We start from the raw sequence: 17,596 nt of genomic DNA on the forward strand, positions 1-17,596 counted from the left end.
GCATCCTCCATCTCCGGGCAGCCCTGTTCTCTCTTACTTGCCATTTCTACATGTGACGTGCAGCACCCACCCTCCACACCTCTTCTTTTATGCCAAAGTGAAACAGGTCACATACAGGCACGAGGCTATAATGCGCAAGCCAGGAACCGTGGAAACCATACGGTACGCACACGTCCCGAACTGTGACAAGCGAACTGAACGTTTTTTTGTTTTGTTTTTTTCCATGAACCGTGCCACCCCTAGCGTGTATGATTTTTTGAAATACTTTTTGTCATTTTGTTATCTCTGTTTCAAATTTCGTTTGCCAATGCCAACTACTTTGCTTGTCCCTACTCCCATCAGGGTCCACGTCTAGGCGGCGCTGCTGCATCGGGTCACTTTGGGCATTGTCACGATGCCTGTTTTATCAGATTTTTCACCGGCTCACTCAATTCCGTGATCAGTTTGGGGACTTTTCAATGACATTAAGGCCCTCAAAATCGTGATTGTTTGCAAGGAAAAATAGGAAATTGGAAAAAATAAGGAAGAAGAAACAATAGCCCTTGCCAGTTACTTCATTAGAGGCTTAGGGCTATAACTATGCTAAGGTATGTTATCCATTTTATGTGTCCATGAATTTAAGAAATGGCTGTCATGTTTTTTTGAATTATGTAGTCAAGCCTGCAAGAGTACCTTGTCTTTTCAATATGCAAAAACATGAGACAATTTATCCACTGGTCATGTGTGGGATGGATCTCTGTATTTGCAGTGGTTCTTTTAACCATATTTTTGTCCACTATTGGGCTTTTGAACTAATGTAATCATGTGTTATATAGTCCTGTTTTACACCTGGTTTAGCCCTAGATTTATAATTCTGGTTTTGATCTGGTGGTACTTCGAAGACTTTTTTCTCTCTTTTTTTGGTAGCACTTAGTAAGAAAACTTTGAGAACCACTGATACACAGAACTGACATATGTTGAACTCCAAAAGTCTGTATTCAAATAGGAATTACTGAAGAAAGAACTGGTATATTTTTGTCCACAAAAGTGCAATTTCTTAATAACCTTTGCTATGTTGTCCCCCTGTATCCCACTGACACTGACGGGTTACATGTGTTTGTGTCAGAGGGGGAAGTCAGACTTGAAGAGATGTTGCTAAAGAGATAAAAGAAGGGATGAAGGGAGAAAAGTTTGAGGCGGCAGCTGAGTGGAGAATATTGCCGGGGCTGTGGAAGCAAATCTAAATAAATCATGTGTATAAATAATTAACCTTGCTGTGTGAGGGAAGTCTCAGAGTAGCACAAGGAGAAACTAAAAGAACAAAGTTGATGGTGATATTAAAAACACTGTGGAAGACTCACAAAAGAATGAGATATCAATCAAAACATGTTGCAGTCTGTGACAGTGACAGAAGATATGACCATTCACATAGAAGGTAACAGTTGTGTTCCAAAGGTCTGTTCATATTAATAAACAAAGAGTGGTCTATTTTGCACCAGATGCCCTGCCTGAGAGATATGTTAGGTCAGCGTTTAGGCTGGGCACAAAGGCAGATGTCAATGGTAATGTTAAGAAAGTAGGTTTAGGAGCAGGGTCAGTAAATATCCAGTCACTTCTCACTGCCCCTCAATGCCCATTTTCATATTTGCCCTACCTCACACTCTGGCATCCACCTTTCAACTATCATTCCATCTAATAAATATGTTTTAATCTCTTTTTGGTCATAGCTAGAGCAAAGGCAATGTAACCAACATTGAAACATTGAACGAGACTCTACATGGTCAAATTTCTGTTCTTTTAGTGATGTAAAAGACCTATTCAAACCAACATTAACCGAGGTCACACTATATGATTCAACTCCCACTTGAAATGAAATGTTTCTAGGCATTGCACAGAAACTGTACATGAATACATTCAAAGCTGGGGTACCTGATTTCCTAACCACAAAAGGACAAAATGTATATTTAAATATATCAAACTAGTTAAGTGCTCTCTCAGCACTTTGGCCTATTTTTCATATTTATATAAATGATGATTTTTCAGGCTTGTGTTCAAAACTACTTTTTTTCAGACGGCTATATGAAACAATGGCGAACCACACAAGTGCAGTCAGTCCTACAAATGCTTATGTCCTAAGGTTAGTGAGTGCTAAAATACTGCATTATTAGATGCAGACAGTGCACAGCACTCTCATTTTGTCACAAAGTGTGGCTTTTACAGTACACTTTTACAGTACACTCTCCAGCTTTAATGCAATCCATTTTCAGGCAGCATCTGTTGTGAAGACATATTGCATCATATGCAAAAAGGCACAAGAATTTAAAATACACAAGTATAGTCAAAAACTTTCCATTTGAGGGCAACTTGAGGCCAAATTCAAAACTTACAGATTTCACAGCAAATGGTCTATCATTATGAGTCACACTGATGTAACTTTGACAGCTGTCAAAGCTCTTAAACATGGTTTTCATAACGACTAAAGACCTAACAGTTTCCGGCAACTGAAGTATAAGTAGTATGTACAGAGTTAGTAATGTGATAAGTCAACTGGGACCACTTATAACAATCAAAGTCACTTTTTTTAAGTTGGCACACAGCACTGGATAGACTAGAGATACAGTGAGTGGACAGATCAGTTTCAAGTTCATATTTTGACTCACATAATGGAATTGTTAATAAATTATGATATCCTCAATGTAGAGAGACGTTATATTTGAGATATTAGATTTGGAATTGCTCACATTTCTCCAGAGAGGTAAACAGAGCCACGCAGCGGAATAACAAGCGGCAAAATACAATTCATTTGTGTTATTTAGCCACGCCGCAGAATCGCACTGCAGGATTGAAACGATATTACAAATTCAACCCAACTCCATTTTTCGAAGTGGGTAAAAGTGTAGCTGGAATCAGACTGCATAATGGTAATCAATTAGCCTATAAAAGAGCGAGAGACTGGGCCATTTTAGCGAGAAAAAATCTGCAGATGAAGTTAAGATAGGGACATTGTGAAAAGGAATTAAACAAGAGCAAGATTGCGAAGAAAAACAAGATCACTGCACTGATTAGCATTGTGTGGTGTTAGCCACAGGTGCTGTTTTCAGGTGAGAACCCTGAACAAAGCATGAGAAGGGCAAATGCATCAGATATGACTTGTATCTGGCTCCAAACACAAAGCTGTTTTTATTTAACAGCTTGAATCTAAATGAATGGCTTCTATGCAGGGCTTACAGTCACAGGGGGTGGATAAAAGCATGTTTACTCCAGCCCCAACACTGAATGAAAAAAAATATTCCCATAATGATCTCTTGGCTGATCAAACAACAACGCAGTGACAGATGTGTGGTTATGCCCTTTTCAGAAAAACTAAAGTTCACCTAAAAAGCACAAAATACGCTCAGTGAGGAAGAAATGTTATGAAAAAAGGACACTCAAATGATGCAATTTCAAGCTAGCGCTACACATTTTATTTAATGTATGCAAGAACACATGCTTTCCTGAATAAATAACTAACCGCCTGCACAAATAAGATGTAATGATAACAAATGGCTAGTTTACAAAAACAAATCTACATTCATTTTTACCATTTACTGTTTGTGGCCTTATCACAATTAATTACTATGATTACCATCAATTTCAGTCATTTTACACAGGGGCAAAGTGGAGCAGCAGTATTATTAAAAGAATAATTGCTTCAACATTGTGACTTTTTTATGGAAATATATTCTCTAAATGTTTTTGTTTGAAAGGTTATCGAGCCCGTTTCATTTAGTCTTTATTTGAAGGGACAATGAGACATTAAGCTCATAAAAACAGAGATATTCTTTTGTCATCAACATTCCCTGGGGATGTAATGCGAACTGGAGACTCTGCTGTGTCTGAAGCTCTGTTACTCAAGTTGGACTTTAATCTGAGTTTTGTTTCAATACAATCTGACCATAAAGAATGGACTTAGCTGGAACTATAACATTTGCTGATATGTGCTGTTGAAGTCCTTCCTCTCTTTTATCTTGAGTTTTCAAACTATCTTTAAACTCTTTGGAACATTCCACCATAAAGATACATGTAGAACACTCCCAGTTTGATGTCACTGCAAAGTAACAATATGTTAATGTTCAATAACTGAACAGCTAGTTTCCATCTGCAGTCCTTCAGTTACAGAAACAATGCAAATACAATCAGCACAGTCTAAAATAACAACACATCACATCGCATGTACAATACAACCAATACAACACCTCAACAAAGCATTACGTAGTTATACTTACTTATAAAGTATATATTAACCTACTATTCCTACATTCAGCATTACATCAGTCCATAGCTTACAAAAACACAATACACCAGTGTTACACACACCTCGCAGTGTGTGGTATTGCACACTCGTTATTGTTGCTGGCAGGTTTGGTTCTTCTACAACCACTTTTTAAAGCCTGCTGCACTCGCTCACCCACATGTATAATACCACATTGTTCCAGAGCCAAATTACAGTGTCAACGGCAACATAAGCTAAAAAGAGCAAGTGAATTTTAGTACTTGGAGTGCATATTTTTACTTTATCAATTAGCTAATTTAGTTGGGAACAATTACTTTGGTTTGTCAAGAATTCCAGTTCAATTTGATTATATGTATTGCCTTAATTTAAGAGTTTTATCCATGGAGAAACTAGCAGAAAAATAATGTGCATTTCCTCTTCATTGGCTTTCTGTCCAAGCTGTTTTTTCTTTGATCATCTGTAACTCTCGCAGACACACATAGTGCCCCAAGTCACAGCAGCCCACACACTTTCACAATACACTATAGACTCATAGATAGTTTGTTCACATTGAAGTCCAAATAATTTCCTGTGTGGATCAATAGTTTGTTAAAGGGAGGGTGGAATTCTCATTTCATATTTCATAACCATGACCTTTCTTTGCCCCCAGATATGAGGTTCACGTACCACTTAACGGTTGTTCCAATGAAATATGGCTTTGAAATGATAAAAAGTTGTATTTTTTTTATTCTTAATTCTTAATAAAAATGGAACATCAGACATAATGTCCAAGTTGTTGAGGATTTCATTTGGTGTTTTGGTTCTTAAGTTTTATACCTAAAAATACTCTCTCTGATCTCAATCATCACTTATACCTACCTAAGCCCCAGAACCTGCAGCAATCATTGAATGGCCTGATCCAGATACTAAGAAAGACAAAAATGAGTGATGTGTCCACTATCTGCAAGTTAAGGCACTGAAAACCAACTTTCAGTTGTGATTGTAGTACCTTTTTAAAACAAAACACATTCCTTACCTTTGAATGGAAGAAAAACGTGTCTGAGATGAAGTGTTTTGAGCTCATTTATCTGTGCTACATGAGGAGAGTGTAGCAAACTGCAGAGTTAATTCATGAACAGGAAGTGGGAATGAAGGAACTGGCTCTTGTTTGTTATTTCAGTCTCTCTTCTTTTTGTTCATTCATTGTGCCTTTATGACCAAAAAATATTTCTTCAACATAACGCACTGAATCAGTTAGGTTTATGCCTGACCATCTATTTTGTGAATGCATATAACTAAAAACTAGATGCATAAATAAATACATTTTGTGGCAAACACAGAGTTATATGACTTTTTAAGTAATTAATAAAAAATAAAGTCCCAGTTTGTAATTAGACAGGCTGACATCTACCAGCTACTGGTAAAAAACAAACAAACTAACTAACAAAAAACAAGAACAAATGAAAAGACATTGTATAAACTTAGATATATGATTAGAATCCTTTTTTACACTGGCATAAACCAAGATTGGAAAACAACATTCTCAAATGACACAACAATAATTAGCCAGCTTGAGCACATTTGACTGGGTAAACACTGTAAATGACATTCTTCGAGCACATCTCAACACTTTGTCTGTTTGAATTTACTGTAGATCCTAAGAGGCAAACCCCCTGATGTAACCCTTCATGTCCCTGTGTACCCCAATACATCAGAGAACCCAAATAGGGAAAAATAAACGCCATAACACACCAACCAATATGCCAAAGGCACGCCTGAGAATATTAATATCGACAGTGAATGGGAAATGAGCCACTTAGACATACAAATCGCATTGGCGGATTAGCATAAAAACATGATTAGCATATGCACTGACAGGGAAGGGAGTTGTTCCTAGTCCCGTTTCCCCCAGTTTTAAGGATGGGTTTGCGAGATGGAAGATTGACAGTGTTGACTTTTATGTCGGAAAGAACGCGCACTCGCAAGGGACGCATCAAAAATTAGGCCGGAGCATTTGCACAACACAGGCAGAGACGATTCATTATATGCAAAAATTCCACCATTCACATGCCAGCGGAACTCTTGTAGTACATACATTACATACGTGGAGCGGTGATGTGTTTCCTACTTGTTCTCAATATGTCACTCAAACCCTGTCTATTAACTGCCATGATTATTTGTTTATGCACCAGAGAGCTAGCTCACTTGGGGTTTGTGCACTCAGTCAAAACCTTGCTTTGGTTCACTTGAGGCAGAGTCTTACTTCAATAGCAGAGGAACTTAAAATGAACAATACTGTCCCTCTGGGGTGTAACGCTTTTAATTGCAGTGGTCTGAAATGACAGAAGCTAGTTACCATTTAAGGAGATAAGAGTATGTGTTTTGAGTAGAGCCCAACCGATATGGATTTTGCTGTGGCCGATATGAAACCGATATAATGGGAGTTGGAGCTGCCGATAGCCGATATAATCGCCAATATATTTAGTGATGTAAAAATTCACTGTAAATGTTGAATTGTTAAAAAAAAACTTAGGTTTGGCTCTGGTGGATTTTAAATTGGGTTTATTTAGGCAACATTTATTGTTATTCTGCCTCTTTACATCATATTTACAGACAGTAGGTTGGCTTAATGGCATTTTTGCATCACATTCTAGACACTAGTGATGGGTATTCCAGTTCTTTTTAGAGAACCGGCTCTTTTGGCTCGGCTCACTAAAAGCTGCTGGTTCTTTTGGCTCCCAAGCGGCTCTTCAGATTGTTTTGTTGCAAGCAGGACTAAAGCACGTCTAAAGCAGGACTGAATCAGGACTGAACCAGGTCTAAACCAGGACTGAAAAAGGACTAAACCGGGACTTATTTATTTTATGCTAAACTACAGCCAAATATGCTCCTTTTTTTTATCCTATGTACACGCAAATTTCTCAAAGTTTCGTTTTCAGCCGCTGCCGCTGTCAAACCACGAGTCTGCACGCGGCGTGAAGAGAAAAAAAGTGAGAGAAAGAGAAAACACGGCTCCCAATAAGGATCAGGCTCCCGTCGTTCGCTTCAAAGAGCCGGCTCTAAGAGTCATTTCGTTCGCGACCGACCCATAACTAGTAAATAAACAATCGCTATTAGCCTTTAGCCGTAAATACGTGCGCGCCGCGGTAATTTATTATATGTGCAAATGTCATAATTCACACGTCTATTCACAGCTCATTTACATATCAATGCAGGTCCAGTAGCAAATATACGGCCAATATAGTCACTTTACAATAGACCAATAGAAAACAGTCTGTTTATGTGCGGGAGCTACAGCAGCTAACCCATAACAAATGATCAAAACTAGCTTCAAAGTCGACATATTTCCAACACTCACCGCTCATACAGGCTCCTCCTCACATCACAAATCTGCACTAATAAATGTCCTTTTAATCCAGACTCAAACCGATTGTCCGTAAAAAGAATATAATCTCAGTGTTGCGCACCGCTGCGGGTGTAAACAAACACACGTGAGTGACGCGACTCTGTGGTGTGTTCAGGGACAGTACGGACACACACAGACAAATGACTCCGTAGATAAATACTGATGCGGAGCCACATATTAGGACATTTATCTGTCTGTAAATTGGATTAAATGAACAGAATGTAGAGAGTCTAAGATTTTTAACATTGTATCAATGCCCACGTGAAATATCGGCCCCTATCAGCAAGCATATCGGCCGATAGCCGATATGCATCCAGGTGTCCATATCAGCCGATAATATCGGCCAACCGATATATCGGTCGGGCTCTAGTTTTGAGCATCATGTAAACAAAAGAAATGGCAGGTTGAGATTACTGACAAAATGTTGAATTGCATTTGATAAAAAGAAATCTGTTGCTATTAGCTGTTTTCTTGCAGAATTTATCATAACCATAAGTGAGCATGGATGCGCTTCCGGCTCCATCAATACATGCTCCAAATCACTTTGTACTGAGAAAACATCGCCCCCTCTACGTAACTGTTGCTATCACTCTCCTCGTTTTGGTCTTAAAATGTTTTAATTAACCCACTCTGCATGATCTTGGTGTTTTTATTCTGCTCTTTTGTCTGTAAACCAATTCCTATGCCTAATGTGGAACTGGCTCCAAATTCACCCCTAAAGCTACAACCCTTTATGACCTTTATTTGACAAGAATAAATAAATCCATAAATAAACATACCCTGACAGTCTAACATTCTTATCTATGCATGACACTCTCAAAGACAAACTTCAAATTGAACAAAGCTAGTTTCAACTTTTCTCATACCATCATTTTTGTACAATGAACTATTTTTTAGGTGATATTACATTCACCAAAAAAGTTTTATAAGCCACTTTTCCATGGTGGTGGTACGGGGTGGAGCTGAGTGGTCTGAAAGTGTTCCATTATCCAAAGTGCTCCATAAGGTCCGTTTAGAGGTCCAGTCCAGACGAGGCACCATAAGAGCTTTAGCACGGATAAGCTCCAGGTCTGCTTTAGCTAAGGAGAAGCAATGTACTGTTCAACACAATGACAGGACAAGAAGGAAGCCGAATGAAGCAATAATCAGATTTAGTAACCAAATAATTATTTTTTACCAAATGCTGACTTTATCTTCTGATGAACAGCCATAAAAGCTTATGATAAGCCAGACATAGTTTCCTGTTTATGCTAGGGTTACTTTTTGTTTACTACTGGCATCAGCCTTGTGATAATACCATTTAATTCAGGTACGATTTACATTTGATTAATTAAGAAAAACATTTGCTTGGGTGATGACAGTTTTTTAGTTATTTATTTGGTTTATTTGGCAGGGACAGTGAACATTCATCAACATTTCTGTAAATGTACCAGAATTAGCCCAAAAAGCTATTTTTCATCTCAGGTCCTTTCATGTAACAGACCCCTGTCCCTGGACCCAGTGCATGGAAACACACACCACCGTTAACCCTAACTATTCCAGACAGCTCCATGGTGAGCTGGTTATTATATTCATATATATGTTTACTTTATGCTTCTTTATACTATTTATAATATTACATTCATGTTTTATTACGTTTCTACTCAAAAATGTTGATTTCGTTCGTGCACCAGAGTCAGTGGAAAAACTAATACAGAGCACCTATAATTTAGTCAGATATTTGAGCATTCGGTTGCAGTGAGGACAAATACAATATTCCAAAACACCATTTTGTATTGTGTAACATTTGTGCCATTGTAATATATTTGAGTATTCACAAGAAGCGACAGAAAAAGAAGAGCCATTACTTCACTTCCACTGCAATCACAGCAATCAAACCTAAACAGGACCCTCCACAGAGCAGCGCAAACACTTGTAATCAAACATGAGCCAAATTAGTCAGGTGTTCCAGTTATTCAGGGACACCGAGACTGGGCTTGGTCACTGTTTCTTTTTGTGCCTGGCTCTGAAAATCGCATGTAACAATAAAATGGCAATTATGAAGCCGATGTAACAGCAGGATAGCATCGTTTTTGAAAGAAGGAGCGGAGGAGAGCTAAAGATAGCCTAGCGCGCGTGGCAGTGGTGGCGAGTTTAATAGCCCTGCTGACACTGAACGGAGGTGTTATCCGGCGCTTCGTCTGCCCGTGTCTGCCTCGCTCTCAGCTGGCCACGAGCGCGAATTGAAATGACAAGATGACATTTCCATTCGGTGCACTTTCCCTCCCCAAAAACACTCAGACATGTTTGCGTGCTGTGTGCATATATTTCACGGTACCATTTGTATTTGTTTCGCTGTAAACACTTTTGACATTGACATACTACAGTAAACGTGAAATATTATAAAAACATATATTCTAGAATGGGATGTGCTCTGGGGAAGCGTTCATTGTATAAGCAGATTCTGTTAAAAAGCCTGGATGTGGTGTAAAATGGAAGACAAAATTCCAAGAGTTGCTTGAATAATTTTCTGCATTTCCAACTAAGGTTAGGTCAGGGCAGGTTAAGGTATGCTGTGTTCCTTTTCAGGAGGAGCGTCAGTCATCAAATGAAAATGCTATAGCTTTGCCTGGAATGTTACATTGTATAGTATTAAATCTGGAGTTGGACTTTGTTTGTTCAGCTATTGTTACCTCCATGGTGAAACATAAGTTTAATGTAACTCCAGAAAAGTTTTTTCGGTCTGTATTTTATACGTCGCTTTGGAGTATAAGTTGCACCAGCCAAAAAATGCGTAATGAAGAAGAAAAAACATATATAAATCTCATCGGACTATAAGTTGCCTGTGACCAGGAACTGACATTTCATCTTGAAAGACAAGTTATAACATATGAACATTTATTCAAATAACTATGCACAACAATTTATCAAACTCTCAAACTTACTCCAAATCACTAAATCCACTGAAAACTCTTCTGCATAGCTGTCATCAGACTCAGCATCAGTTCCAGTTAGAATTATTCCGGCCTTTCTGAATCCTGACAGGATGGCTTCAGTTGTCACTGAAGTCCATGCTTTGTCGATCCATCCAGTGACTTGCAGGAAAGCTGCATGGCACACCCTCCCGGTTGTCACAAGTTTCTCGCTCACTCCAAACTTTCTTTTTGCTGCTCCATTACCATTTTTATATATTTCGCTGTTTGCAGCTTGTAATCTGCAAAATATTATTCTCTTTTAGAGGATATTTGTGTCCAGTCTTCTCAACTGTCTTTCTAAATTTGTTTAAATTTAAAATTTTCAGTGGTACAGAAGTAATGGTGCTATTGACTGACATGATCCGAGACAGGACAGCGACTCTTTCAGCAGGAAACATGCACAGTAGAGCCAAGTGTCAGTGGTACAGGAGTAATAGGAGTAGCAGATACTGGCACACAAGCCTAGCGCGCCCTCTCGGGGTTGTGAAAGTTTTAATATATAAGTCGGACCGGAGTATAAGTCACGGGACCACCCAAACTATGAAAAAAAGTGTGACTTATAGTCCAAAAAATATATTGTATACCTTTAATCACAGTATGTTTCTATGAATTATGCTGTATTCTGGAAATTTCACCCTGGTAATAATATGGCTGAAATTAAATTTAAATGTGCACTGTGTAATTTTTCTGGTGGAAGATGTGCCACCTGCTTGTCTCCATGGAGATGTTAATGCTTAGTCTGGAATATCCCAGTATATCTCCATGGAGAAGAGCAGGTGACAGACACTCCGCCAGAAAAGTTACAGAATGCACGTTTAAATATATTTTTATGAACACAGGTAAACAAGTAAAACATTATTTGTAGTGGTGCTTAAATGATCACAACTAGTCCGAGGAAGGAGAAAAACTTGGGAAGATCACTTCATGACATCAGACGATGGAGGAGATCTGTTTGCGCACACACGTAAGATTAGGAATGAGTGAGCATGAATGAAGAAATAACTTGCTTGTCACGCCTGTTTTATGGAACTATATTATTACATGACTAAAAGCTTTAAATGGTAACAGGGTTTTTTACCACAACTATGTACAACCAATCAATCCATTTGGTAACTTCTGGTCCCATAATATTCCTACTGTTACAAATCCTGACAAACCATTCTGTTTAAAGGGCCCATATCATGCTATTCTCTGATCTATGTTATAATGCTGTTCCCTCATCACAAACATACCTGGAGTTGTGTTTTGTTTCATTCACTCATGTTTGACACACAAACAAATTTAGGCTGAGTCCTTCTTAGAAAACCCGCTGTTCCACTTCGTGATGTGGGAATACAGGAAGTGCTCCACTCTACACACTCTACACAATTGTTTGGACAAGTTCAGCCGTGGAATTGCCAAGCTCTGCTGAAGAAAAGGTAAAAGTTCTTCATGAAAAAAACTACCTCTTCATGACATCACAAGGTGGAACAGAGCATTTTGAGCTATGAATATGTAGACAGACTAATGATAAACGATTACTCAAACATGTGTAAATAAAACACAACTCCAGGTTTGTTTTTGAGGAAGTAACAGCATTGTAACATGGCTAAAAGCTCACAAGAGTCAACTCTGGTGTAATACAGGATCTTTAACTGTCATTGTATTGAGAAAAAGAAGCAGGTGAGGGCACATACCTGAGCTGATGATCCCCGGATCACCTGGGCAGGAGGCAGTATTGTTGCACATACGTGTCTCTCGCAGTGCACCACTGCACAAGGTCCCATAAGGAGAGGACACACACGAGCGGGTGCGCACCTGCCAGCCCTGTCCACAGGTCAGAGAGCACATACTCCACTGGGACCACTCCTCTGCCGCGGGGTCTCCTGGATCACACAGTCAAGACAGAACCATGTCAATGAATGCAGCTCAGTGACTAAAGGGACATGCTTTCAACATCAACATGCTGAGTGTATGATGCTGTATTTGACTCCATTGCTGTACAGAATAGGTCCATGTTTGATTGTCAAATCTTAGAGTTACTGTAATGAATTTGAGGGTAAGGCTCTGAAAAAACAAAAACTTTAATTTTTATCCATCCTGATTTTCATTTAGATTTTTATTGTGTCTAATAAAAACAAATACAAATAGCTTCTGATAAAAGTTCTTGAATACAAACAATATGATTTTAATCAGTGCCATCTGATCCCAAATATAGTTAAAATTCTTCTTCCAAAGTTTGAACTTTGCTCCAAACCACATGCTTTTACTGACAAAGAATAATAACCCAAACATATATCATTCACGATTTGAAATAGACTGAATCTCCATTATCCAAATAATAATTAAATAATAATCTCCAAATTCCTTCAGTTGCACAACCCTGGTTCAGTGTGAAATAAAAGGCCACAACAATAAGCACTTTTGAAATAATATGTACTTGTTTGCTTTTTACTTCTGTACTTCTAATGCTCAATACAGATGCACTATGAGAAATTAAATGAAAGTCTATATAAAAAGTGGACCATCGCAAACGCCTTTAAAACTAAATTTGCACTGTATTGATTTTAATAAAGTGCTTGAGGGCCCAATGGTCTTGTAATAAGTAATGAGTAATAATGCGACTTGAGATGTAATATTTTTATTTGAAAGGTAATGCTTTTATGGCCTTACAGACGGCACCAGTGAATTTAATATCTTAGTGGTTCTTAGACTCTTTGTTAGTGCACGCTTGGTTGGATAATTGCACTCACAGTAAATAAATACCAGATATAAGAAACAAATAGAAATAGTCTGAGCGTTTTTCTACATAATGATCAATCTAAATTTTCGATTCAATTTTATTTGTTTCTTTTCAAAAAGAAAATTGCCTTTCATAAACATAAACAAAAACAACTTTTAATCAAAAATTAACACAGAAATAGTGCTTATTTCTCCAGTGTCTGAACTCCACTTCAAACAGTATGGTTAGTGACAGGATAGGCAAATAAAAAATAAACAAGCATATCACTGACAATTAGGCATGACTGAATCTTGATCTTGATTGCAATCTGAATAATTGGCCAGCCCTACCTAAGACCTACCCCAAAATGCCTCAGGTCCCTTGGATAAGACCACTGAAGTTGCAAGACAACAATTAAACACTAATTGAATTACAGGGCTCCTTGAATATTCATGGCGGTAAAGCTGCATGACGTTGGGCTCTAAGGTGATAGAATAATAACCCATATGATTTATGAGGTGAGGGCTGGAGGGCTGTGTATGATCAAACGCACAGTGAAATGTGCGTGTTTGCATGTGTGTGTAAGTGTGTGTGTATGTGTCAGTGTATGTGTATGTGCTGTGTTCTGGGGCATGGATGAAGATGACTATTCCTCCTGTCTGATTATTTCCTCTTCAGCGAGTCTCGTCCTTGAAAGAGAAAAACATTAACCAAGTGGCACCCCATCCTTTCGTTCCAAATAGTTTATGAATGCCACGTCCTTTGATGGAGGCGTCATCACACGGCAAAGGAGGAAATCAAATTAATTGCATGTCCGTTAATCGCATTACATCTTCATTAACATGCTCTGAGTCAAAGCTTAAGCTCGTCACAAATGCCTGCAGGAACGATGGAACGCAGCTCGAGAAGAGGAAGAAGGGAGGGGACAGCAGAGGAGAAGACACAGCCAAGGGTTTCCTCACAGGGGGACTCCTTCCACTGCACTCCTACTGCTCCTCTGTGCCACTGTATACACACAGCTTTAATGAGACGATATCATACAGGAGATAGAGGACTACATTCATACCATACTCCATACAACAACTCAACCTTATAGAATAGATAACTTTCTGCCATGTAGGCCTATCATGATAACAAATTTTGAAGTATGATATATTACTGAAGAAAATACAGATGATAAACGATAGTACTGAAACTAATCTATGCCACTGACACAATAAACTTGAAGCAGAATTATCTCCCAAAATATTCTAAATGTACTAGTCCATCTAAAAAAAAAAAAAAATCATGAAGAAGTTCAATACTTTTTGTTTCTCATTTTAAAAAGTCAAACCCATAGATTACCCAGACTCATGGCACAGAGTGAAGCTTTCACTCTTTGTGTCATGAGTCTACATAATATATGAATAATATATAGACTCATAAATATTTTCGTGAAAGGCTTACTGCCATTTCTGTATTTTTACTTGTACATACATAATTATACCTTTTAGTCTAGGTCTAGTAATATACATAGAAACACTAAGTCTAAGTCAGAGTCATATATACAAGCACTCCTCACATACTCTATATACAGAGAGTTTTAATTCATTACAAGACTCATTATTCAACTTCCGCAGAACTTGAATGTGGCACACAAGCTTAAAATCACGCATGCCAAAAGGTCAATTAGCCATTATTATCGGCTGAACTCCACTGGAAATTGTGCATCATAGCCCCTAGGAAATACTGGATAATTACTCATTCAATACATTTCTCAATACTATTGTTGTATGGACAGCTAGCACGCTGCTCGATTTTATAAGTATGCCTTCATTATCCACATTGTAAATCAGGATTAAAAATCAATATTTTATACAACAGTTATAAAAAGTCTTGACTAGATATTTCTGTGCAATGACTAAACAGGCTACAAAAGGCAGTGCGAGCACCGTCTTTGGAACTAAATCTTATTCTAGCAATTTATATGCAAAACTAAACAAGCTTTTGATTAACATTTTGTTTACTTCATTTACTGAGAGCATTACAGGAGCTAGTAAGAAAAATAAAGTGAAAATGTTCTACCCCATTGCTGTTCTGTCTTCAAAGAGAGAAGCAGGTGACAAACTCCTATACCAGAAAAGTTACATTGTGCATCTTTACCAATATTGTATGTAAATGTTTCTGTATCCATCTACAGCAGGAGAGGAGCAGTGAGGGGCTGAGCATCGCACTATTGATAATATTGTTGGGTTGTCCCGAACTGGGAACATCTAGTCACACACATCTCACACACTCACCTGTCTGTGCCTGAAACACACCTGGCTGGTCGGCCGATCGTGGTCTCTGGGTTTTCACTTTGAGGTCGTCGTCATCATACAGATCTGAAGAGAAAAAGAGATACATTTAAATTGATTATGATGCCTGCACTCATGTAAGAACTTGGCGTGATTATTGCAATGCCTAAGTACTCACATTTGGTCATATGCACGTTGTTAATGTATATTAGTGTCAGTGTTTAATTTCAAATAGTATACAATTTGATTTGATGTTGTTTTTATCTTGATGTGTTTGTTATTCTGTCTTAAAATGCATATGACAGGTTTCATGATTTTCTAATTCTGACATAACTTGGTGGACTAACACATGTTGTAAATATAAATGCTAGTTTTACACCAATCAAGAAGCAATTTGTGAAGAAAAGTTGAAAAATATGTTGAAAATTACAGGAAGTAGAGAGTAACACATATTGATGACATCACATATTGATGAATTGTATCCAAAAGTTCTGCACAATTACACCTACGAAAACTTAAAAAAAAATACTTACTACTACTACTACTTACAACAAAATAAAGGTGTTTATATTTGTATAATCATATTATAAATTTTCTGTTTACACTGGAGGAGTTTAGGCCCACTGCGTAACATGGTCGCTTGGTAACAGTTAAGTGATATAATTTATACTCAGGAAGTAAAATTTTAAACCCCTTCAAAAATGTAATTGTGTAAAATCTTAAATATATTGATGTTACCTGTGTTTTAAACAAACAGATTGTTCAATCTGTAAGCACTTTAATGTATTAATTTGTCTGTGCATTGTGTTCTTGGCTGGTGCTGTCCATTTTGTTATGAGGAAATGAAAAAAGAAAATAAAGAAAAGAAACAAGTCTATAATGCAAAGTCTGCCATTGACAATTTGTTTTCATTCATTGACATCCTGTTTCTGTTTCATTGCATTTGAAATTCCAGTTTGATGTTGCAACACCGACATTCTAGCACACATCATTTCAAATAACAGGTATTGTCAGGTCTGCTATTTGAAAGGGAATCAATACAACTCCAGTGTTGTAATAGGAGGGAGCTTTTTCACTCGCAACTATCTATAATTTCTGCAATCATTCACAAAACATGTTAAAAGTTGAATTAAAAACAATGTAGTTGCCCATTTTTTCAGCTCCAAGAGAAACTTAATTTGATTTAAAAGATCATTTTCACAGAAGTACTTTTTTCCCCATGGGGATATTTCAGGAGAATTTGTGCAAAGTACCAAAGAGAAATGCATTCCAAGTTCAATTATCCACATGAAACCATTTTTGTGTGTGCGCGTTACAAAACACCCTAAAATGAAGACACTAAATGACACTAAAATGTTCTTGTAGCATTTATGAGGCGAGGGGCATTTCAAGCTACAGATATGCACACGCAGCATAACTAAGATTTGCTCACCCCTTAGTCACACTTGATAATAACTACCTTAATTAGCCTTAAAGGGCCCATATTAAACTATTTTCTAATCTGTGTTATAATGAAGTTTCCTCATCAAAAACATACCCGGAGTTGTTTCTTTTAACACACAAGTTTAACTCATCCTGCATATTTAAAATGAGTTCGTCTCTAGAATGGAAACCACTCTGTTCCACCTTGTGATGTCATGTCGTAACGAACTGCCTACACCTTCACTAGAATCATTTGGATAATTTCAATCCTGGAATTGTCAAAAGGTAAAAGGAAGGTGGTAACTTGAAAACTACTACTTCATGACATCACTAGGTGGAACAGAGCATTTTGAGCTTTGGAAATGAAGACAGATTAATAATGCAGGGATGCTCAAGCATGTGTCAAAGAAACACATCACGACTCCAGGTATGGTTTTAAGCAGGTAACAACAATTTGACATTGTGTTAATCTCATCAGAGTCAATATAGCAAGAACAAAGACTTAAAGGTACAGTATATAGCTTTACCTTTGCCTGAACTATGTGCCCTTCCAAATACTTGCCCTGTACCTGTAGCCTGTGGCTTTATATCTGTGTGTACTCCTAC

At 37.8% G+C, this 17,596-nt stretch overlaps 1 protein-coding gene across 1 annotated transcript in view; it reads right to left on the bottom strand.

Annotated features, from left to right (window-relative positions):
* adgrb2 (adhesion G protein-coupled receptor B2) overlaps positions 1 to 17,596 on the bottom strand; it is a 198,544-nt gene that overhangs the window by 130,057 nt on the left and 50,891 nt on the right. Inside the window, exons 2-3 of the mRNA XM_055157617.1 lie at positions 15,572 to 15,655; positions 12,268 to 12,456 (exon numbers count right to left, since the gene is read on the bottom strand). Of these exons, the coding sequence (XP_055013592.1) occupies positions 12,268 to 12,456; positions 15,572 to 15,655 (273 nt within the window). The remainder of the gene's footprint in view (positions 1 to 12,267; positions 12,457 to 15,571; positions 15,656 to 17,596) is intronic.

The sequence above is a fragment of the Boleophthalmus pectinirostris genome, unplaced genomic scaffold (assembly GCF_026225935.1).
Source record: "Boleophthalmus pectinirostris isolate CB_2022bp ecotype Guang Dong unplaced genomic scaffold, ASM2622593v1 HiC_scaffold_21, whole genome shotgun sequence".
NCBI classification, from domain to species: Eukaryota; Metazoa; Chordata; class Actinopteri; order Gobiiformes; family Gobiidae; genus Boleophthalmus; species Boleophthalmus pectinirostris.